Below are 24,533 nucleotides of genomic sequence, written 5' to 3' on the forward strand. Positions count from 1 at the left end.
ATGGCATAGTGGTTTGAGAGTTAGACAATGACTCTGGAGTCTAGGGTTCATTCCTTGCTTGGCCATGAAACCCACTGGGTGACCCTGGACAAGTCACACCTTCTCTGCCTCAAGGGAAGGCAATGGCAAAGCCCCTTTTAAGAATCTTGCCAAGGTTCCTCTTAGGGTTGCCACAGATTGGAAACAACTTGAAAGCAAGTAACATACACATAGATAGAGCTGTGAAGGCCTGGAAAAGAAACTCAGGGGGAAAAAATGTCCTCCCCCCGAAATCATGCTAAAACAAAAGATTCCATAACTGATTTTCTTCCTTTTTTTGATTCCCCCGACTGCTTGCCCCTCCATATTTGCCAGGGTTAGAGGCACAAGACTCCCGTGAATTTGGAAAAACTGCAGATAACAAAAACATTATGTTGTTACCTGAGAGGACACCTTTCTAGGCCCTCCAGGGCAACTCTGTGGCCAACATCCAACAGACACTGAGCATAGATAGAGCTGCACTGGAGGAGCTACAAAGGCCTAGACTATTCTCTCTAGGAATCTCTAGGTCTTTCGGTGCGACTTTTAAAGTTGACCATAGAGTTGCGCTGGAGGACCTAGATATTCCTAGAGAGAACATATTAATCAAATCCGCAAATATGGAGGGATGAGTGTGTGTGCGTGTACCATATATATATATATATATATAGCATGTGCTGTAATAAATTTGTTAGTATTTTAAAGGGACATAAGACTCTCTGTGATCTCTCTCTGCGAGACCACTTGGATTGCCATGACTCTGTTCTATAGGATCCTGGGATTTGTAGTTTAGTCTAGGCACCAGGGAGCCAGCGTGACGTAGCGGTTTGAGTGCTGGACTACAACTCCGGAGGCCAGGGTTCGATTCCCCGCTTGGCCATGTCAACCCAATGGGTCACCTCTCAGCCTCAGGGGAAGGCAATGGCAAGCCATGAGTCAGAAGCAAATTGAAGGCACACAAAAAACAAAACAAAAGAGGCACCAGACTTCTCTGACAGACTGATGGCCTCACCAAACTACAAATCCCAGGATTCCACAGGATAGAAGTTGTGAGAGTTTAAAGCGGTGTCAAACTGCTTTAATTCTATGGTGTGGAGATACATCCTAGGCGCAGTGGTTTCCAAACTTTGGTCCTTCAGAGGTTTTGGACTTCATCTCCCAGAATCCCTCGCAGTTGGCCAAGCTGGCTGGGGCTTCTGGGGGTTGAAGTCCAAAAGACTTGGAATGCCAAAGTATGGGAACCTGCTGTCCTCCACAGCGCAAGCTAGGCCCCGAAGTCGTAATCTTGACACCAAGGAGGCCACCCTTTTACCCACAATACTCTGGGGCGCTCCCAGTGCTTCTGCGCCTCGGAGAGCTTCGCCCGCACCGTATTCGTCCTCTCCTCCATTCCAGAGGATGCGAGGCCACGCCCACCGCTGCTTCTGAGCCTCAGAGAGCAGTGCAGCCAGCCCTCTCTTTCTCCTTCCCTTCGGAGGGTCCCGAGGCCACGCCCACCACCCTACTCCTCCGCGCTGATTGGTGGAGACGGCCCTGGGACCCCGCCGCAGGAGGAAGCGAGGCTATTTAAAGGCGGCTCCTTGTGTGGCCACGCTTTTCCCGCCGGTCTTTGTCCGAGGAGGTTGTCCCAGCTCCGCTCTCTCATCCACCAGCGACCAGACCTCCAGCATGTCTGACAAGCTGCCGTACAAAGTGGGTGAGTGGTGCTTTCCTCCCTTTTCTTTTTCTCTGCAAACCGTGACATGTTCTGTGTTCCTTTGTGTCTTTTGTGTGTTTGTGTGTGTGTTAGCAAATCAGGGCAGTGGCGAGGTGTTCCTGCCCTCCTCCGTCTCTCTGCGTGTTTGTGCTTGTGTTAGAAAACCGAAGCAGTGGCGACATGTTCCCCTTTCCCAGGGGACTGTTTATTTGTGTTGGTGTCTATGTGTGTGTTTGTGTGTTTGCAAGCCAAGGCATTGTTGAGGTGCTCCTGTTTTCCTCTCTGTGTGTGTCCCCTGTTTGCTTTTCATTTTGCCTGTCGCCAGTGCCATGATGGAGCCCTCCTTTAGTCCTCCTTCACATCCCAGACCCTTAAGGAAGGGCTCAGCCGCAGCCAAGGGAAGGGAGGCTGTTTTCACTTTCGGTAGTGCCTTCCTTTGAATGGGCCCAGTCTCATGCTGCCTTCGGAAGCGCCATGTGGGCGCCCGAGGGAGAGGCGCTTCCTGGGAAGTGTAGTCTCTCTGGCCCTCCGGCTGCCAGGGCTGCGTCCTAGACTTGGAGGCAGGGAGACTACATTTCCCACAATGCTCCGGAGGCCATGCTGTCAAGCAGCCTTTTACCTCCTGGCTGTGCAGAAAACCCACCCTTTCTGTTGGTTCATCCTCCAGCAGAGTGACCCGCCGTCCTCTCTTTCCCGGACGTGCCCTACATTTCAGCCTTCTGCCCAGGAGGAATTTCCAAATGTTTTCCATTTTGAATATAAGAAGCATTAATTTATATTTATATAAGTTTTTAAAGCTTTCATTTTTGTAATGTCCTACATTTTCTTGAATTTTCAGGGTGACCATGCATTTCCCTTTTCCCGGGACATGTCCTACATTTCAACCTTCTGCCCAGGAGGAATGTCCAAATGTCCTCCATTTTGAGTACAAGAAGCATTAATTTATAACAGTGTTTTTAGCTTTGATTTGGTCAGGTCCTACATTTTGGGGTGCCTTGTCCTCCTTTGAGGACATCAGATCACCCTGTCCTTCAGGGAGACACCTCCCTGATTGGTGGAGACCTCCCTGATACTGGTTTGAGCGTTGGGCTATGACTCTAACGATCAGGGTTTGATTCCCCACTTGAATGTAAAAAAACCCCAAACCCACTGGGTGACTTTGGGCAAGTCACACTCTCTCAGCCTCAGAGGATGGCAATGCAAACCCCCTTTGAAGAAACCAGCCAAGAAAACCCTGTGATAATTTTGCCTTAGGGTTGCTCTAAGTCAAAAATGACTTGCAGGCACACAGCAACAGCAAAGCTCAAAAGTGGAATGAAATGATGGGCTGAGACAAGCAGAAGCATGTTTAACTCTCTCCACTTGTCAATATAGGAATCACTGCAAAATAGAATCACTGTTGTTAGTTGCCAGAAGATTTCTACCGAGTTGCGAAACCTGATGTGTGCCAGAGTTATCTAGCTGTGTCATCAGAACGTGCTGAAGTTAAAATTGTACATATGTGATGCTTTTATGTAACTTTTATGTAATTCCTGTGCTCTTTCGGAGGAATTACACAAGGTTCTTTTAAATTGTGAGCTGCTTTGAGTCCCAGTTTTGGGGAAAAGCAGGATATAAATATAGTAATAACAATAAATTCAGAAATAGATAATAAGGTTTAAGAAAGAAACAAAAGTGAAGCCACTCTTGTTCTGTTAAAGTGTAAAATTGTCTTTAGTGAGTTACTTATTAAGTAGGTTGCATCAGAACCTTTGCTCCTTTGCCATTTTGAATATTCAGTAGAATTTGTTTTTCTGTCTATGGATTGCCAAAAAAGGGCCTATTTTCATAAAATGGGTCCACTGCTAATTTATCCAGAAAGTGTGGCGTAGTGGATTGAGTGTTGGACTGACTAGGGCTGTGGAAAGCCAGGGTTCAAATCCCTACTTGGCCATGGAAACCCAATGGGTGATCTGGGTAAGTCATACTCTCAGCTTCAGAGGAAGGCAAGGGCAAACCATTCTGAAGAAATCATGTTAAGAAAACCTCTTGATGGGTTTGCCTTATGTGTGTATGTGCCTTCAAGTTGCTTGTGGACATACAGTGACCCCATGGAAGGGTTTTCTTAGACAAGGAATACCCAGAAGTGGTTTTGCCTATTCCTTCCTTTGAAATAACAACCTGCAACTCCTGGTATTCATTGGTAGTCTCCTATCTAAGTACTAAACATGCCTGACTCCGAGCCAAGATCAGGCAGGAACTGGTGCCTTTAGGGTATTTTGACCAACTAAGGCAGTGGTTCCCAAACTTTGGTCCTTCAGATGTTTTGGACTTCAGCTCCCAAAATTCCTGACTGCTGGCCAACCAGGCTAGGGCTTCTGGGAACTGAAGTCCAAAATGCCTGGAGAACTAAAGTTTGGGCATCACTGGGTCATCTTAGGGTTGCCAACTTAAAGGCACACAACAACAACATGCTAATTCATTTGTAGAGATGCAAATTTGGAAATAATTACTATAATTTAAATAGTACACAGAGAGAGCTTGTAGCACCTTTGAGTCTAACTGAAAGAAAGTGGCAGCATGAGCTTTTGTAGACTTCAGTCTACTTCCTCAAATGCATATAATTTAAATAGAAATATAAGTCATCTTATATCATGCAGGGAGTCTGTGACCTGTGGACCTGCTGCTCAGTCTGCTGTCCAGGTACTAACTGGATGGGCATCTGCAAGGCCCTTGCTCTGTCTTGTTGGTTTTTTTTAATCATTTAACCAAATTCAGTCTGGCCATCTTTCAAACAGAAGACTTTACTGTGACAGTAAAGTAAAGTGGTTGACTACCTCAGTTAATTTCCATCTGAGTTTCTTGTGACACCAGAACTTGCAAGGCTTCACTTTTCCAGCATTAGCCATCTGCTTTGCCTTTGAAATCTTGGGGCAAATTACCAGTAGGAGCCTCTGAAGTACAAAGTGCAGCAGGGATTGCTGACAAGACAAAAACAATTTAGGTTAATGAAATACCACTAAGCACTATAAGAAGACCACAAGGGAATTAACAGTAACAAATTCTGCATAAGTTCTTCTTGGATGAATGCTACTGTGATGAAGAAGTGCTGAGTGAGAGATTGACACAAGTAACAGTTTGTTCTGAGGTTGTAATGTTCAGGTGCTCCTTGTGTCCAGTTGCCTGTCAGTTTATGGCAGCCCTGTGAATTTCATAGAGTTTTCTTTGGCAAGGAATACTCAGAGGTGGTTTTACCAGTTTCTTTCTCTGTTCTACAGCACTTGGTATTTGTTAATGGTCTCCTATTCAAGCACTAACCAGAGCTGACCCTGTTTAGCTTCCAAGATCAGACTGGATCTTGTGCCTTTAGTTTATTTAGGCCATCTCAGATCTTCCTTGCCCAACACTTATGACAGTATTTCCTTAGCACAAATATTGTGAGATGTGTGTGTGTGTATAGCCATGTCAGTTTATGGGAATCACTGAAAGGATCTGGTAGTTTCAGTTTCGTTAGGAGTTTTACTTTCACCAGGAACTAGAAATGGCTAGCACAGCAATCTAATAGTGGGGGATTTCCAGTAATATCACTTACAAATTACTGTAAATGACAGGAGGCCATGATAAAGCAGAAATGGCAAAAGTGCATTTGCTCTATCCCATTAGTCTTTTCCATATGAATGTTTAGGTATACATCTGTTTAAGCATGATGTATAAGCATGATGGTCAGGATTACAAATTGAGGAATTCTGGAACCTCTGAGCAGCTCTACTCTAGGAGAAACGGTATTTTAGGACACACATCCCCATAAGTGTTTATTACTGGATGAGGACAGAGCTACTCTAGCCCTGTTTCCAGCAATGGCTAATGAGATATCTCTAGTCTAGAAAAGTCACCCGCAGGTCTTCCTTCGTCTAGAATGCTTGCAATGGGAAGAACAAAGGAAGCAGCAGATGTGCTTAGGATCCTAAGGTACTGGATCCCTGTGGAACAGTTGTAAGGTTTAAGCCTGTGGACTGGCAATGAGAGAGCAGGTTTTAACTTAAGTTTTTCTTGGATCAAATAGGTTGTCATATGTCAGGTGTGTGGCCAAACTTGCTTAATGTAAGAGCCACATATTATAAACTTCAGATGTTTAAGAACCACAAGACATGAATGAATATTGAACACACATTATTGTTATATAGTCATGTTTTTTTTAATGCACAGATTCAAACATCCACGGCTTGAACAAAATTTTAATAATATATAAATTCCAAAAATCAAATCTTCATTTTGCCATATTATATAAGGAACAGTATTTTACTATCCATTGTATTTAATGGGACTTGAAGACCCACGGATTTATTACCCATTTGGTGTGTGTGTGTGTGTGTGTGTGTCATGGAACAAACCTCCATGGATACCAAGGGCCAACTATGCACATTTTGTTAGTTTTTTTATAATAAATATTAAGAAATACATATATATAATTTTTCAGGTACATAGTTTTTAAACTGTTCATTTGTATTAGCTTTAGTAATATACATGCACACACACATATATACACTACCTCAAATGTTTTTATAATCTTGATTGGTTAGTCTTTTAACTATATTCAGCATATTTGATGTGGTAATGAATTATGGAATCATCTAAGAAAAATATGCAGATTTGCATTACCATTAAATGAAATTGCCAAAATGAAAATAAAAGCAATAGAGATAAATATTTTAAATAAAATTTATTTGTTTTAGTAATTATCCAGTCAGATGTGGAGAAAAATAATTAGTAATACCACCATACAAAACAAGAGATACTTACACAAAAATTAAAGTGAAAAGAAACAATAAGGTCCAACATGCACAATATAACCACACGCTGCAGCACCCAGTGTCATGCTAGCACTCAGCTAATTTCACTGCCAGCACATTACAATTCTGTAACTGCAAGTCATGCCCACTAAAAATTACATTGTCAGCACTAGTTTGTATGGTTACTGATTTTCCAGCACAATACCCCTGTAATCCTGGCTAATCCAAAATTTTTTTAGTCCTTGACTCAAATCTCGCATTAAAATTAGGATTTAAATTCTTAAATGCATTTACTCACCATGAACATTAAATTAACATTTTAATACAGGGAATTTTAGCTCATGCGTGGAAAATACAGTAAATGTAAAGGTTGGAAAAAAATTAATTTAACCTTAATATGAATTATGATGCACAAAGGAGCTCAGTCAACATATTTTCATGAGCTGCATGTTATGTGCAAAAGAGTCACATGTGGTTCACTTGCCATGGTTTGGCCACGCCTGTTATATGTGATTTCTGGTGCCTGGTGTGTGTGTATATGGGTATCTCCTCAACATGCTTCAGTTTAGGAGGTTGGCAGTTTAAGAGAGACGAGCACACTTGAAATTAGGTTGAACATATACATTGATGGAATTCTTCCTTCATATCCTTCACCAGTCCTCTCAGTATTTTTCCCTCCTAAGTAATCTGTCTAATCTCTGACTTCTTTTTCAGTCTGTTTGAATAATTGGGAGTACAAATTATTAACAAAAAGAATTAGCCAATGTTTGCAGTCAGACTAGTGTGTGATGCAATATAGAGCAAATGAAACTATGTCATAAACCATCATACACCTACGTGACTGCCATACCTATCTAGGCTGTAAAATACAATCTGTATGTAGTAAAATAGCCTTGGGTACTTGTTAGTAAATACCATTTGAAAAGTACTCCTTTGTCTCAGAATGTTATAATTCCAGTATGTAGCAAGTTTTTTGATTGATTATTATTTTAGGAATGCCCACCTTCAGATTTTACACAACTATTTACTTATAGTTGTTTTTTTTCACCAAAGAGAAGCAGTGTTGCACTAGAACCTGGGTGATCCATTTTACCATCCCACTAAGCCGGAAAATGTAGTGTGAAACATTGGGCTAGTCCCATTCTCTCGGCCTAACATAACTCACAGGGTTGCTTTAAGGATAAAGTGTGCAGGGAAGACAAGCCATGCTCATTACACTGAATACATTAGCAGAAATATAGGGTATCAAAGTGACAAGCAAATAAATTTATGCCTAATTCCAATTACTTGGATGTGATGAGTCTGGGTGTACTTTCTACACTGCAGAAATAAAGTAGTTTGACACCTCTGCCTCTCAAGACACAAACCCATCACTCTGACTGCTTGTGTGACCAACATCGACCCACCTCATACAGAATAGGTACCACTCTTTTTGCTCTTTTAAATTATAACCTGAACTCATTAATTTTATTTGTGGTCCAGATAGCAGACCACTTATCAAATATATGGGTTCTGGCTATAATTTAGAACAGTTGAAAGAATGGGTCATTGAAAAGCATGGGGTGCTTGTAATTAAATAGGATCGACTTCAGAAATAATGTAGTTTGACACTGCTTTAACTGTCATGGATTAGTGCTATGAAATACTGGGATTTGTAGTTTGTTGTGGCACCAAAGCTTTCTGACAGAAGGCTAGATATCTCACAAAACTACAAATCCTGTAATTTCAAAGCACTGAGCAATGGCAGTTAAAGTGGTGTTAAACTGCTTCATTTCTGCAGTGCAGATGCAGCCTCAATTTATAAAATGGATATGATTTTTTTAAAAGTTGAAATATATCCCTGTGGATACTTAATCTCTTAATATGTTGAAGAGGGAATGCAGAGGGGCTGTTACTCTTTTCCCCAGCTGCTAAATGTTGTCTGTCTTGATAGCTTTATAGCAGTTGTGCAGCTGGTGTTAACTTGAGAAACTGAATGAATTACAGTTTTGTGCCTACATGTCCCAATCACCTGTTCCTCACTTTGCTTTCAGCTGACATCAGTCTTGCAGAATGGGGCCGGAAGGCCCTGGAGATTGCCGAGAATGAGATGCCAGGGTTGATGAAGATGCGGGAAATGTACTCGGCAACAAAGCCATTGAAAGGAGCTCGGATTGCTGGTTGCCTACACATGACTGTTCAGACAGCAGTTCTGATTGAAACTCTGGTGGCCCTGGGAGCAGAGGTAAAGTTGCCTTTTGATTCTTTGATACATTTTATATAAGAGACAATGAGATTGGCAGTATTTGCTCAATATCGTTTAGTAGTCTTGATAAAAATCAATGATTTCTTTTAAAAAAAATTATGAGTTTTTAAAATTTTGTTTGGATTATAAGGTTTTTTAAAAATCAGCTTTTCCCCAAGATTTTCTTAACACTAGTAGCAGGAAAAAAGAACCTAGCTCTTGGATGCTAATGATAAAACTTCTAATTAGAGTCTATGTATTATTATTATTATCATTATTATTATATTTATATTTATTAATATCCTGCCTTCTTCTCAATACAGGGACTCAAGGCAGCTATCAAATCTAAAATAGTCCGAGTTAAAGAGCTATAAAACATGCAAAATCCAAGTTTAAAAAACAATTAAACAGTTCAAACAATTAAAAACTACCTTATTAAAATTTAAAGTTTAAAACTTTTAAAAAACAAAACAGCATCCATGTCATGTGCAAGCCTGGCAGCATAAAAACATCTTTACGTGCCACCAGAAAGACAGCAGGGATGGAGCCATCCTGGTCTCCCTAGGGAGGGAGTTCCAGAGCTTGGGAGCTGCCATGGAAAAGGCCCTTTCTCTTGTTCTTGCCAAATGCGCCTCAGAGGGTAGTGGGACAGAGAGAAGGGCCTCTCCCAATGACTTCAATATTCTGAGGGGCTTGTACAGGGAGATATAGTCTTTCAAATAGCCTGGACCCAAGCCCTATAACGCTTTATAGGGCAAAACCAGCACTTTGAATTGTGCCCAGAAATGCATTGGCAGCCAATGGAACTGTTGCAACAAGGGAGTTGTATGCTCCCTGTAGCCAGCTCCAGTTAAAAGCCTGACTGCAGCTCTTTGGACCAGCTGAAGTTTCTGAGCACTTTTCAAAGGCAGCCCCATTTAGAGCACGTTACAGTAACCCAAGCGGGATGTACCCAAGGCATGTACCACTGTGGCCAGGTCTGACTGAATATGTTAACATCAGCTTGTGGATATGGGAGGTATCCTGTTCTGCTGGTGACAAACATGAATACTGTCTTGTCTTTTCTGTTTTCTAAATGCAAAGACAGAGAGGGTTAGTGAACAGAGAATTTGGGGAGCTGGAGCAGATCTGAACAAGGAGAAGGAGTCTGGATATAAATACAATCAGATCTCCTTATCCACAACTTTTTATTCACAGATTCAAGCATCCACAGCTTGAAAATATTTAAAAAAGTATGAATTTCAAATAGCAAAGCTTGGTTTTCCATTTTATATAAGGGATACCATTTTGCTTTGCCTTTATATTTAATGGGACTTGAGCATCCACAGGTTTGTTATCCACAGGGGATCCTGGAACCAAAGCCCAATGGATGAAAAAGGCCCACCCTACAAGGGATCCCTTTTTAAAAAATTGAAAATTAATCTGAATACAGTTGAGAATAAGTGCTTATTGTGTACCTGCTTTCTAATGAAACCTGTATCTCTGAATAAGTGTTGACGTTATATTAAACAATAATGCACTTCTACTGAAACAATATACAGGCCTCAACAGGTTAGGGACTAGAACACTGTCAAAAAGTAGAAATTATTAAATGTAGAGCAGAGTCTTTTTTAGCTTGCAAATTTTCAAGCTGAAAAAAGACTGGGTTTCCCATTTCATGGCTGCCTGCAACAAAGCCTTTAGGAGCTATACAGATGGATGGCATGTAGCTGCTCCTTTTCACCCCGGATCAGTGCTGCATCAACTGCACACAGCGGTACCGATCCGCTCCCTGGAGAGAACAAAAAGATGCTGCACCAAGCAGCTCCCTGGAAGGGGCATCATAAGTGGCATGGCATGGCGTTGTGACGCTCCTTCTGCGCCATGCTGTTTGGGCACCATGGCAGAAGTGCATCATAATGGTATGTGCCGTCTAGAAGGGCGCATGTCAAAATGACACCCAAGCGGTGGAGTAAGGACTTGCAGCTTGTGGATACTTCGCCCTCACCCTGCGCACAGACCGGCACAAAGTGCCACTTTGTATAGCCCCTTAGTTACAGTGACAAAATACTCTTCAGTCTATGACAACACGCTCCCAGCCTCCTAACCCAGGTATATGTTAGGAAAGTCCATGGTGTTATTCACTTACAACAGAAGGCAAGAGTCACCCCCAAGAGCATAGGGTGTGTTTCTCAGAGAGGAAAAGCAAGTGTGTTAGGTAGTAGACTTGAGGCGGGAGTTGCTTTAGCTTTAAAAAGCTCCTCTGAGGTATAGCAGGGACAGGATGCCAAGCAGACCTCAGCTTCCACCTCTCAAGACACAAACTGGTCGCTTCCAACTGCATGTGTGACCAACACCAAAACACCTCATACTGTATAGCAGGGGTAGGCAACCTGCGGCCTGTGGGCTGGATGCGGCCCGGCGAGGCCTTGGGACCGGCCCCAGCCTGGTCCTGCTGCCGATTGCCGCCGGGCCCTTTGGGGGGCAATTGTCTATAGAAGCCTCAGAAACATGCATTTATATTAACATTTTTTAAAAAATCAGCAAATTTTTTCACATGTCCTCCATTTTTTTAAAAAAAGTGTCTTCCATTTGAAAATTTTGTCCTACATTTGTCCTGGTTTATTTATATATTTAATTTTTTTTAAAATTATTTAATTATTATTATTTTTTTTTTTTTTTTGCTGTCTGAGGGACAGCAACCCGGCCCCCGGCTCAAAAAGATTGCCTACCCCTGCTGTATAGTTATAATCTCCACTCTTTTGGCCCTTTTAAATTATAACCTGAATCCATTCATTTGATCTCTGCTCCAATGAGCAGACCTTGTGTCAAATATATGGGTTATGGGTATAATTTAGAACAGTTGAAAGAATGGGTCATTGAAAAGCATGGGGCTCCTGTAATTCAATAGGAACATTCTCACTAGCAGTTTAAAGCGTGATTTAAATAATTAAAATTAAGTCCTTCATCATAACTTAATTCACTTGTTCAATTCATATCTCACCTTTCTCACAGTATAAGACTAAAAACAGCTTACATTATAATAAGAGGAGGCTCCCATGGAAAAGCTCTCCATAGTGTTGGAGCAGCCACTGAGACAATTCTCTCCTGTGTCCTCACCAGCCACCTGGGATAATGGTGGGACATGTGTGTGCGAAAGCATAGTTAATACTGCACAGATGCTGACTTCTCAAACTATTCTGTTGAAACTATTTTCAACAAATAATAGCATGTGGATGTATTTTAATTATTTTACAGGTGCAGTGGTCCAGTTGCAATATTTTCTCCACTCAAGATCATGCTGCTGCAGCTATTGCCAAAACAGGGATTCCTGGTAATATTTTGCTTTGATAACAGTTTGAGTCCTGACAATTTTATTTGTTCAGTTCAAGACAATGCTTATCAAATAATATAGAGACTGGAGCAGTGGAAATAGTGTATTTTCGGGCTAGCATCAGAACAGAAGAAATGTGCTTGATTTCCCAGTGAGAATAATTTCCCATTCTGAATTCTGCAAATTTTTCTTGTTTCTTTACCTGAGCAAAAAAATGCAAGATATGTTTGACTAAGCAGACTATCTGCTGTTTCATGATTTAAAAAAAATGTAGGTCAAGCTCTGGGATAAAAGTAACTTAGAAATTGTCACAAGCATAGTATTAAAAACATGATACTGTTAAATCAGTTGGTCTTGGAGATTTTGTATCATTTGTCTGTGTGATTTTAAAATATTTGTGCTCCCCATATTTATTTTTTCATTTATGTGCCACCTTTTTGCAAGAGTGGGATTCAAGGTGTCACTCAGAAGAAATCAGCCAAAAATTATGAATTGAACTTGCTTTTTTATATTTTATTTTTTTGCTAAAATGGAGCTGTAAGGAATGCCTGAACTATAGGGAATCTCTCTGGTTTTGTCACTTTGAAGAGAGGCAAAAACTGCAATAAAAACAGAAGAAACCATCAACAATAGTAAAACAGAAAAAAGTTTTATCCCTGCTAATTTTCCATAGTGTCAAGCAGACTAACACACTCTTGTGAAAAGAACCAAGAAGCTGAAACTGAGGCCCTGTTCAGACTGGCTGCATGCCGCTCCACATAGCGTCATGGTGCTCCTCCAGCACTGTGTCCATATGACACAGTGCCAAAGGAGCACCGCCAACTCAAAGCAATGTGGCTACGGCACCCTTTCTAGGGTGCAAAAAGGAGACGCTTTTTGTGGCTCCTTTTTACACTCTGGAAAGGTGAGATTGCGGCCGCGGCCCCGATCTGGCTAAAACAGGAATTATTCTCTGGTACTGTACATAGTCTTAAATAAAAGTCTTTTTCATACATAGATTTTAGGAATGATTTTGGGGCAGTAATTTTTAATTTTGTTTTATTTATATACCGCTATTCCAAAGATCATAGCGGTGAACAGCAAGTAAGCTAATTAGCAAGTAAGCTAATTTGCCCCCAACAGTCTGGGTACTCATTTTAGCGACCTCGGAAGGATGCAAGCCTGAGTCGAGCTTGGGCCCTTTTGCTGGTCTTGAACTCGCAACCTTGTGGTTTTGAGTGTGGCTGCAGTACAGGCATTTAACCACTGCGCCACCAGGGCTCCATAGATCTCTTGTCTAAAATTTTTATTCATCATTCTAAGAGAAAATACTTCATAATTCTTTTTTTCCCTTTTGGCTGGGTTGTCATGCGTTCATGGAGCTTAATAATAAATAGAATATCTATTCCCTATGTTTCTTTTTTATTTTTATTTGTTTATTTATAAATACATCTTACAATACAAACCTCTAAAATCGTCTATCCCAATCAAACCTACATTAACATAACACCTATACACATAACACTAAAACACAAAAACATAAATACATTATTCCATTCAGTTGCATACATCTGACATAAAACATAAAACACTGTGACTTCCCTTGGTCAGTCCTTGAAATGTTTAATTTTTCATTATTCCTGCATATCTTCAATTTCCTTTCATCATTCTGTTTTCTCTTCACATGAATAAATTGTTTCTACTCCTTATTACAAATTTAACTTCCGTTGTTTTCCATACTTCCATACCCATCTATCTTTTATCTAATTTTATCAATTTTTCCTCATTACTTTTAAATTTCATTTTGTATGTTTGGTCATTTTTTCCTTATAAATACATACAATTTTTCCCAATTATTTGTATCAGAATTTTCCCTTCCTTCCGATTTCTCTGACTCCTTTTTGTTTTCAGTTAGTCTCTTTGAAATTATATCCGCTTCCATCATATCTAATAATTTGTTCATCCATTCCTCAGGCTTAATGTCTTTTTTAATTTTCCAATATCTGGCATATATCAATCTAGCAGAATCATGCCTCTGGAAGCCACTGGGAGCCGTCAATCTAGCAGCCGTCAACGTATAAAAGATCATTTTGCCAAACTGTTTTTCCACTTTTTCTTGTTATCATATTAAGTAGTAAGACTTCTGGTCTAAATTGCAATTCTATTCCAATTATTTCTTTAATCTCCTGTTTTATCATTTTCCAAAATTCTTTAGCTTCTGAACACTCCCACCACATGTGAAAAAAGGTACCTTTTTCCTTAACACATTTCCAACATTTATTTTGTACTTTTCCATATATTTTGCACAATTTATCAGGAGAGATGCCATCTGTATATTATTTTCAGATAATTCTCCTTTATATCCTGACAGGTAGTATATTTAAGTCTTTTTCCCCAGGATATTTCCCATTGTCTTAGTTCCAACGGTTTTTTACAATCCTTGGCCCACCTTATCATATTATCTTTTATTATATCTCCTTCTAAATTATATTCTAGAAGTTTTTTATATACTCTGGATAACATTGCCAATTTCCCCCCCAATATAATTTCTTCTAAATTTGTCAGTGTTCTGGTGAAATTACTTGTTTTTTTGTCAGTTCTAAATCTAGACACCAATTGATGGTATAAAAACCATTCACATTTATGTCCTTCTGCTCTGATTTGTTCTAATGGTTTCAAATCAAAGATTTTTCTATTTCCTTTTAATATCTCTCCATATGTTAACCAACCTTCCTTTTTTTGAGAATCTGTATTAAACAGTGCCTCATGGGGGGATAACCACATCGGAGTAGCAGAACAAATCCATCTTTTGTATCTCTCCCATATTCTATACAATGAAGCTCTTACAAAATGGTTTTTAAAATCTACATTCACTTTCACTTTCCCATAAAACAAATATGCATGAAATCCAAATCTAAGGTCGTGTCCTTCTAATTTCAATAATTTCTTGTCTTCCAATTTTAACCACACACTTAACCATTCTAATACACTTGCTTCATAGTATAATCTTATGTTAGGGACAGCAAACCCTCCTCTTTCAGTTGCATCTTGCATATAACTTTGTTTTATTCTTGGTCTTTTCCCCTCCCATATAAAATCAGATATCTATTTTTGCCATTCCATGGAAAGCTTATCTTTCTCAATTACAGGGATCGTCCGAAACAGAAATAATAATTTAGGTACTATAGTCATTTTCACTGAGATTCTCCCAAGGAGTGATAATTTTAAATTCTTCCATTCTTTCATTTCCTTCTTTATTTCTTCCCATTTTTTTCATAATTATTTTGATTTAAGTCCGAATTTTTGTTAGTGATTGTTATTCCCAGATATCTTGCTTTTCTTACAATATTGAAACCCGTCATGTCTTTTATCTTCATTTCCTCTTATCTCATTATATTCTTAGTGATCACATTTGTTTTTCTATATTTATTTTTAAACCCGAATTTTTTTCAAATTCTTTTATATTTTCTATCAAGGGTGGTATACTATTTATCGGGTCTTCTACTGACACCGCAATGTCATCCGCAAAGGCATGGGAGATCCTATGCTTCCAATTTAGAAAGTTCTATAGGTTATGTTGTTAAAAATGCTACATCTTTGCTTCATTTCCAGGTCATTATTGGGATGAACTCACCCTGGCTATTGTGCCCATAGTTAAAAAGAAAAGGAATGGGCAGATGTTGGCAGCTAGTTTGTGTTCCTGCCTCCTCTTTCCTCCAAGGAGCTCTGGATGAGAAACATGGCCCCTTCCTGCTTCCAGTTTTTAGCCCCACAAAAATCCTGTGAACTAGGCAAGGCTAAGGATACATCACTTCTCTTAAATGGGCTGAAGTCACAAAGCCTCTCTTACTGAGCTACTGAAGGTGGCAGCTCCTGGACTGGTGCCAGTTACTGGCAAATTTCCAGGAAAGAAATTGTACCCAACAGACACAAATGTAGTAGTAGTAGTAGTAGTGCCTGGCACATGGCGGGGGGGATTGCTCGACTTCCACATCAAATAGTCTCAGAATCATTGTCTAAGAAGGTCTGTGGGCCTCACCCATCTCATTTTATATATATCCACGATTAGTTAGTGTAGTTTAGGTCTAGCAACATTATGGGGAATTGTGCCTCCCAGTGGCTTCCAGAGGCATGATTCTCAGATATTTTTTTAAAGTGTTGTGTGTGGGGAGGGAGGGACCCAGAGCTTCACAGATATGTGGGGTGTGTGTGTGTGTCCATCTCATCTTTAAAGAGAGCAATACTTGTCTCAGGGACATAGCTAGGATTTTAGGAAGGGGGGGTCCAGACTAAGTGCCACCATTATAATGGGGCTTGGGTGCAGCGGCGCAGCAGCACACACCATTCATTTTTCTAATGGAAGGGGGGGTCTGGACCCCAAGAACCCCCCCCCCCCCCGGCTACGTCCCTGCTTGTCTAGGCATTAATAATAAAGAATCCTGTAGCACCTTAAAGGCTAGGAAATTTAGTAAGCTGATGAAAACATATGTCCTAATACATTTGTGAGTCTTTACAATGCTGCAAGATTCTGCTTGTTCTGCTGCAGACCTGTGAGAGCACTGCACTGAACATGGCTGGACATGGGTTTCAGAGGATAAACACTTTGAGGAAATGTGTGTTGTCGTCTTGAACTGTGGGGCTGAGAGCAAGGGTTGCCTTTAGCTATTCAGTTTTTATTATCTCCTGACTACCTTGAAAGACCTGAGAGTGTGAACTTGGAAGCAAGATAACTTTCTTCTTTGAAGTCCCTTTTAAAAGTCACCTTGTGCATGAGCAGATGTCAGGTGTCTCTGAACGCCAGTATGGAGTTCACTCTTCCCTCCTCCTCTACATGGTATTCATACTGAGGTTGTAAGTACTTGGGGCAGAGGCTTCTCTTTCTGTAGTTATTCCATAGTGCTGTGTGTGCTGGTGGTGCAATATAATAATAATAATAATAATAATAATAATAATAATAAAAGCTTTATTTTTATACCACCCTTCTATCAATCAGGGCGGTGTACAACATGTCAATGAACACAGAATACAATATAATAACAATAAAAATACATTAAAATTACATTAAAACCTTTCTAGCCAGTTCACCATTGCTGTCGGGGGGGGGGGGGGGGACTAACTCGGACTTATTTCGGGGAATGCTTGCTTGAACAGGAAGGTTTTTAGTTCCTTCCTGAACTGTGCCAGGGAGGTGGCCGAGCGGAGCTCTATGGGCAGCGTGTTCCAGAGGGTTGGGGCCGAGATGGCGAATGTCCTCCTCGCAGTGGAGGATAATCTTGCCCCTGGGACCCTCAGTAGTTGCTGCCCAGATGTTCTGAGTGTGCGGGGCGGATTGTATGGGGAGAGGCGGTCCTCAAGGTATCCTGGGCCCAAGCCATGTAGGGCTTTATAGGTTATAACCAACACCTTGTATTGCGCCCGGAAGCGAATGGGCAGCCAATGCAGATCTTTAAGTACAGGTGTTATATGACTGGCCCTGGAAGTAATATCTGTATTTGGGAGAAACTAATTGTTTCTGCTGAAGGTCCTAATGTTCATGATTCAGAAGTATAATATGGTCCCCTTTTCTAATACTTTATAATGAGATTATTTTGATTTTCTGCTGTTTAGGTGGAGATCATTTTCTACTTGCCTCAAGGGAATATTGCTGATAAGTGGATGGATGGCATATACTGTCACCGATTTTCAGACTGCTCTCAGTAGGCAGTAATTGGCTTGATTGTAGGCAAACAAAAATACTTATTTATATTTTCTATTTGATTTGTGCCTAGTGTTTGCATGGAAGGGGGAAACAGATGAGGAATACATATGGTGTATTGAGCAGACCTTGTATTTCAAGGATGGTCAGCCTCTGAACATGATTCTCGATGATGGTGGAGACCTCACCAGCTTGGTCCATACCAAATATCCACAGCTCTTGAAAGGTAATTGTCTTGACTTTCAGAATGTTCTATGTTCTATGACAACTTGAAATTTGTTAGCTTTTGATTTTTTAAAACAAAAAGTTAATGAAAGTCACACTCTCCCCTGCCTCCTTTGTGTCAATTTTTTTAATATATAATTTTTATTGAGTTTTCTGTTCATACAAAGCAGAGAATATTGATATTACATTGAAATAATCCAGCAAATCATATTTTCCATATTCGAATATTCCATATTAAAAAAAAGTAAGGAAGGAGATGTTTTCCATTTGCACACGTATCTTAAATTTTACAAAGAGAAAAAATATATAATAATAATAAAAATAAATAAATAAATAAAATTAAAAAAAAGAACCTCTTTTTCTTAATTTTCTAACAGACATTTCCATTTGCGTTTACACTGTTGCACTGTTCTGCCAAGTGATAACATTGATAGGTTGTCCATTATTGCATACTCATGTATTTTTGCTTCCCATTCTTTAATTGGGGGACCGTAAGGTTTCTTCCAATATTTGGCATACACATTTCTAGCTGCCGTTATCATATAAATAAGCTTGCTGCTGTCATCTCGATTCAGCTTTAGTATATCGGGATCGATTATATTCAATAGAAAGAGTTCCGGTGAGAAGGGCACATGTTTTTGCATATAATTTGTAATATTTTAACATTTAAGGCACTGTCTTCAAATCTCATGCAAATGTAAGTGAGTCCACCATAATATAGTAGCTTAAGTGTTGAACTAGGACCTGAACAGGCAGGTCAAAATAAAGCTGCTTCCAGTCACTTTGGAAGTATGCTGTTTAAATGATGCATGTGTCGTCAGAGGCCAGAAGCCGTGCCAAAGCCACATTCCAATCCAAAGGACTGGAGCGTAGCTTCTGGCCTCTTAAGATGTGTGTGTCATTTAAACAGCATACCTCCAAAGTGATCTGAAGCAGCTTTATTTTGGCTTGTCTGTCTAGGCCCTCAGAGACTAGGATTTGATTCCCTGCTCAGCCATGGATACCTACTGGTTGACCTTGAGCAAGTTACACTCTTTCAAGCATAGAGGAAGGCAAATGGCAAATCTCTTCTGAATAAACCTATGATAGGCTTACCATAAGTTAGAAGTGACTTCAGGATTCATAACAGATAACATAGCAGATCCAGCAACATCAGGGACTGCCTGAAGGAAGAGGCCCCTCCCTCCTTAACTGTCATCTTGGCCTCAGAGGGAGCGATCAGGCAGACCCAGCAACATCAGGGACTGCCTGAAGGACGAGACTTCTCCCTCCTTTAACTGTCACATTGTATTTTGTATTGTATTGCAATTTTTTTACTGTACACTGCTATGATCATTGCGGAATAGCGGTCTATAAATAAAATGTATTACTATTATTATTATAACAACAAATGAGTGAATCCAATACAGTTTTTTCCAATCACTGAATTAGTTTTATTAGCAAAAGCTTGAGTGGGCAATTCCCCTTTCTTTGCACAGACCTCATTGTGCTCTCTTGGGTTGGGAGACCCATTGCAGCACATTTGAGTGGAGGGGGGGGGCTTTCAGCAGAGAGGGCTAGATATCATAAGTGGGTATGGCTACATCTGGCATCATTGGGTTCCTGTGTGAAGCTCCTGATGGGGAATCTCTGTTGGACCTTTCCATGCCCATGTAGAACTTGTTGGGAGGGAGAATGACACTGGGGAAACTAGTGGGGAATACCTGTCTATCCTTTGCCTAAAATTTAAGCAGTATTGAGTCATGTATGTCCAATTCTAGTATAAAGCTCTGGTGAACCACAAGGGGGCAGGGGATTCCTAGCACAACATGTGATGTACAAAAAGTACCTTTACAACATGTGTCCTCTTGTTAATGACAACCTTTAGATGAAACATCCGCTAGTGATCTATATGTCATTATATATGAAGTAAAGATAAAAGAGATGCAAGGATGACAGATTCATTCAAGGAAGAAACATTTGAAGATGAACTCACAATTTTAGAAAGTGAAGTAGAAGCTATGTTCAGAGCTCTTGAGAGAAATAAATTACCAAGTACAGATGACATACCAATAGAGCTGCTTCAAGTTCAGATACATAATCCATTCAAGTTGTAACTGAAATCTGTGAACAAATAAGACAAAACAATGGCCTGAGAATTGAAAATAGTCAATATATATTCCAGTCACCAGGAAAGAAGGCATCAGGGTTTGCAGTAACTATATGACCTTTGCTTTACTCTCCTATGCAAGCAAAGTGAGGCTTAAGATTTTTACAATGTATGGAGTGAGGAATGCCAGATATCCAAGTTGGGTCCAGAAAAGAAAGAGGCATAAAAGATCATATCACAAATGTATGTTGAGAAATTGAGTGAACCAAAGAATTCAGGAAGAAATCAGATTATACTTTACAGATTACAGCAAAGCCTTTGATTGTGTAGATCAGGGGTAGGCAACCTTTTTGAGCCGGGGGCTGGGTTGCTGTCCCTCAGACAACTGGGGGGTGGAGCTTCCACCCTCTGGGGGCGGAGCCGCACATGGGGGGTGGACCTTCCACCCTCTGGGGCAGAGCCGCATGCCAGGGCGGAGCTTCCACTATCCGGGGGCGGAGCCGTATAACAATATTTGCAAGAAGCTACTAGGCAATGCCATAACACAGGAAAAATGCATGCACACTGTCTCAACCCAGAAAAGAGCAAGCTAGTCCATGTGGGGGGATTTTGCAAAGAGAATACCAAAGGATAAGCATAATGATAGCAATATTTGCAAGCATGGAAGCTACTAGCAAGGCCACAAAACAGCAAAAAATGCATGCACACTGTCTCAACCCCAAAAAGAGCAAGCTAGTCCATGTGGGGGGATTTTGCAAAGAGAATACCAAAGGATAAGCATAATGATAGCAATATTTGCAAGCATGGAAGCTACTAGCAAGGCCACAAAACAGCAAAAAATGCATGCACACTGTCTCAACCCCAAAAAGAGCAAGCAAGTCCATGGGGGATTTTGCAAAGAGAATACCAAAGGACAAGCATAATGATGGCAATATTTGCAAGCATGGAAGCTACTAGGCAGGGCCACAAAACAGCAAAAAATGCATGCCACTGTCTCAACCCAGAAAAGAGCAAGCAAGTCCATGTGGGGGGATTTTGCAAAGAGAATACCAAAGGACAAGCTTAATGATAGCAATATTTGCAAGCATGGAAGCGACTAGGCAAGGCCACAAAACAGCAAAAAATGCATGCCACTGTCTCAACCCAGAAAAGAGCAAGCAAGTCCATGTGAGGGGATTTTGCAAAGAGAATACCAAAGGACAAGCATAATGATGGCAATATTTGCAAGCATGGAAGCGACTAGGCAAGGCCACAAAACAGCAAAAAATGCGTGCCACTGTATCAAACCACAAAGGCACAGGTAGTATAATTCCCTTCCCCCAATGAACAAACCTCTCACCTGGCTCAGTGGCTGTGGCTCGCTCTCTCCTCCCTTCCTCTCTCTCCTCTCCCTCCCACCCTTTCTCTCTCTCCTCCTCCACCTCCCTCTCTCTCCTCCCCTCCCTCTCTCTCTCTGCCTCCTCCTCCTTCCCCCCCGCTCCTCCATTTATAGGAGGGAGGAGGGACGGCGGAGCCAGGAGGTAGGTGGGCGGCGCCCTCTGGGAGGCCCACTGAGGCCACTGGAGCCCTGTTTCAGGGCTCCGGAGGCTGCAGCGGGCCTCCTCATGGGCGCCACCATTTTGTCCTTCAAAATGGCGGCGATGTCTTGAAGGACAAAATGGCGGCCGGAGCGGCCGAAATCGGTGGCGATTTCGGCGGCAGGAGGGACCGGGGGCCGGTGGAAAGGCACCCGCGGGCTGGATCTGGCCCGCAGGCCGGAGGTTGCCGACCCCTGGTGTAGATCATGAAAAACTATGGATCGCTCATAAATGAATAGGTGTGCCACAACATTTGATTGTCCTGATGCATAACTTGTATTTGGGACAATAGGCCACCATCAAGACAGAATATGGAGAACAGAATGGTTTCCAGTTGGCAAGGGGGCCAGGTAAGGCTGCATTTTATCTGTCTGTCTGACTTGTACATTGAGCATATCATATGTAAAATTAAATTAGATTTAGAGGAGATGTGAAAGTTGGATGAAATAACATCACCAATGTAAGTTATGACCCTATACTATTAGTAGAAAATAGCAAAGACTTGGGATATCTGTTGAGGGAAGTGAAGGAAGAAAATGCAAAGGAAGGTTTACAATTGAACATTAAGAAAACAAAAATAATGGCCACAGCTGATTTACTTAACTTTGGCCTGTTACAGACTGCCAAAATAATGCTGCTTTGGGTCTCTTTGGAGGTATGCTGTTTAAATGATGCATGGGTCCTAAGAGTCCGGAGGTTGCGCCAAAGCCACACTCCATTCCTAAGCACTTGAGAGCAGCTTTGGTGCAGCTTCCGGATTCTTCGGGTGCATGCATCATTTAAACAGCGTACTTCCAAAGAGACCCGAAGCAGCTTTATTTTGGCAGTCTGTAACAGGCCTTTATAACATATATTTCAAGGTTTTCATACCTTGGCTTAATCATTAATCCTAATGGGGACTGCAGTCAAGAAATCAGAAGTAGATTGGGACTTGGAAGCGCAGCTATGAAGCAACAAGACAACTGCCTCAAGTATAATACATCATTGAGCACTAAAGTCAGGGTTGCCCATGCCATTGTGTTTCCAATTTTTATGTAAGGTTGCGAAATCTGGACAGTAAAGAAAGCTGATAGGGAAAAAAATCAGCTCACAACTAATTTTGAAATGTGGTGCTGGAGAAGAGTTCTACAGATACTGTGGGCTATTAAAAAGACAAATGCTTCCTAGAGAAAATCAAGCCTAAATTGTTCCTAGAAACCCAAATGACTAAACCGAGACTGTCGTGCTTTAGCCATATCATGAGAAGGCATAACTCACTAGAAAAGACAATAATGCTTGGCAAGGCAGAAGGAAAAGAGGAAGACTGCATTCCCGATTAATAGACTCAATCAAGGAAAGCCATTTCCCTGAATCTGCAGGGCAGATTGATGTTAGAGTGACTCGGAGGTCTCTCATTTGGAGGCTTGTCATCAGTGGAAATCTACTTGACAGCAGTTAACAACAACAAAAGTAAAGAATTGAAACTTTCAGGAAAATGCTGGAGGACAGACTTACCCGTGATCAGCATGTGGATTTCTTAAGTCATGATGTCAGAGTATGGTTTTCATCAGTAAATAGCAAGAGTCTTCACCTGTAATTTAACTCTGGTAAAAAATGATTTTTTTCAAAAGTCCACTAGAGGGTGGCATTGCATTTAGTAATATGTTGGGAAACTATTCCTCAACAATACACAGGCATACCATTTTTTGATGGTGAAAAGAGTTCAAAGCATAATTCAAAGATTGTTTTATGTGGAATCTAAACAAAAGAGGTAAAATGTTTTTGAACTGCAGAATTCTAAATTGAACATCATGAAACAATTAGGAAATGTCCACACCCTTTGTCTTCTTTCATATGATTGGCTACTTACAGTTACATGTGGAGACAATGTAATCCACCTCATATCTGGTCAACTGATGCTTGTTACTTCTATTTTATTTAGTCTGTTACTAAAATGTGTAAGCCATTTTTGAATCTAATAAAGTTCCAAGAACAGCTTACAAACAAGAAAATAAAAGATTAGAGAAATTGAAATCCAATATCAACAGTAAAATAGCAAGAACAGGTAAAAATAACTTAGGCCTGTTACAGACAGCCAAAATAAAGCTGCTTCGAGTCACAGTGGAGGTATGGTGTTTCAATGATGCATGCGTCCTAAGAGTCCAGAAGCTGCACCAAAGCCACGCTCCAGTCCTTAGGGCTGGAGCGTGGCTTTGGTGCGACTTCTGGACTCTTAGGACGCATGTATCATTGAAACACCATACCTCCACTGTGACTCGAAGCAGCTTTATATTGGCTGTCTGTAACAGGCCGTAGAATGAGAAGCAAGAGAAGCCATTAAAAGGTCTGGGGAAATAAAACAGTTTTGCCTGTTGCTAAAAATAAAAATCAACATTGGGAAGGAATTGCGCAAATCTCCTTAGGCTGAGCATTCTGTAATTGTGGTGCAAGATCTCTTTCCCCAAAATCAACCTCATTTTTGGCGTCCAAAAAATAACAAAAATAAAGTTACCTTTGTTCTTTGACAATATGAATGCTGGAATGGTGATCATTTAGTTAGTTGGGCAGCAAGCTGTTTATTGCTTTAAAGGGAAACATTGGTTCTAATGCAGGTGTCTGTTAGATAAATAAATAAATCCTTATTGTATGATTTCAGTTGGGATGGTTATAATTTGAGCTACATGTAGTTTCGAAATAATTTTCAAAGGCAATTGCATGTGCAAGTCATTCACATGATCTAATTTAGTGGTTGCTAGTGTATGAAAAAAAAACAACACCAGTGATAAGGCTATGTCTGCCAAGGAGGGAACACTGAAAAATCTGTGTTCTTTTATTTTCAGCTCTTCATACTTGAATGTATGCACAGTAAGTGTAGTATGTCAAAGATCCATCAATGTGGCATTCTGTTTTTAAATGGGAAAAATCTCACAGGTATTGAAGATCTTTGTCTCTTTCAGGGCAGGCAAGGT

At 40.7% G+C, this 24,533-nt stretch overlaps 1 protein-coding gene across 1 annotated transcript in view; it reads left to right on the plus strand.

Annotated features, from left to right (window-relative positions):
• The first annotated feature begins 1,466 nt into the window (after positions 1-1,466).
• AHCY (adenosylhomocysteinase) overlaps positions 1,467-24,533 on the plus strand; it is a 49,489-nt gene continuing 26,422 nt past the window's right edge. Inside the window, exons 1-4 of the mRNA XM_089514074.1 lie at positions 1,467-1,714; positions 8,517-8,707; positions 11,945-12,020; positions 17,768-17,920. Of these exons, the coding sequence (XP_089370200.1) occupies positions 1,687-1,714; positions 8,517-8,707; positions 11,945-12,020; positions 17,768-17,920 (448 nt within the window). The 5' untranslated portion in view covers positions 1,467-1,686. The remainder of the gene's footprint in view (positions 1,715-8,516; positions 8,708-11,944; positions 12,021-17,767; positions 17,921-24,533) is intronic.

This window comes from Sceloporus occidentalis, unplaced genomic scaffold (genome assembly GCF_023333645.1).
Source record: "Sceloporus occidentalis isolate IW3139 unplaced genomic scaffold, rSceOcc1.0.p SCAF_3, whole genome shotgun sequence".
NCBI classification, from domain to species: domain Eukaryota; kingdom Metazoa; phylum Chordata; class Lepidosauria; order Squamata; family Phrynosomatidae; genus Sceloporus; species Sceloporus occidentalis.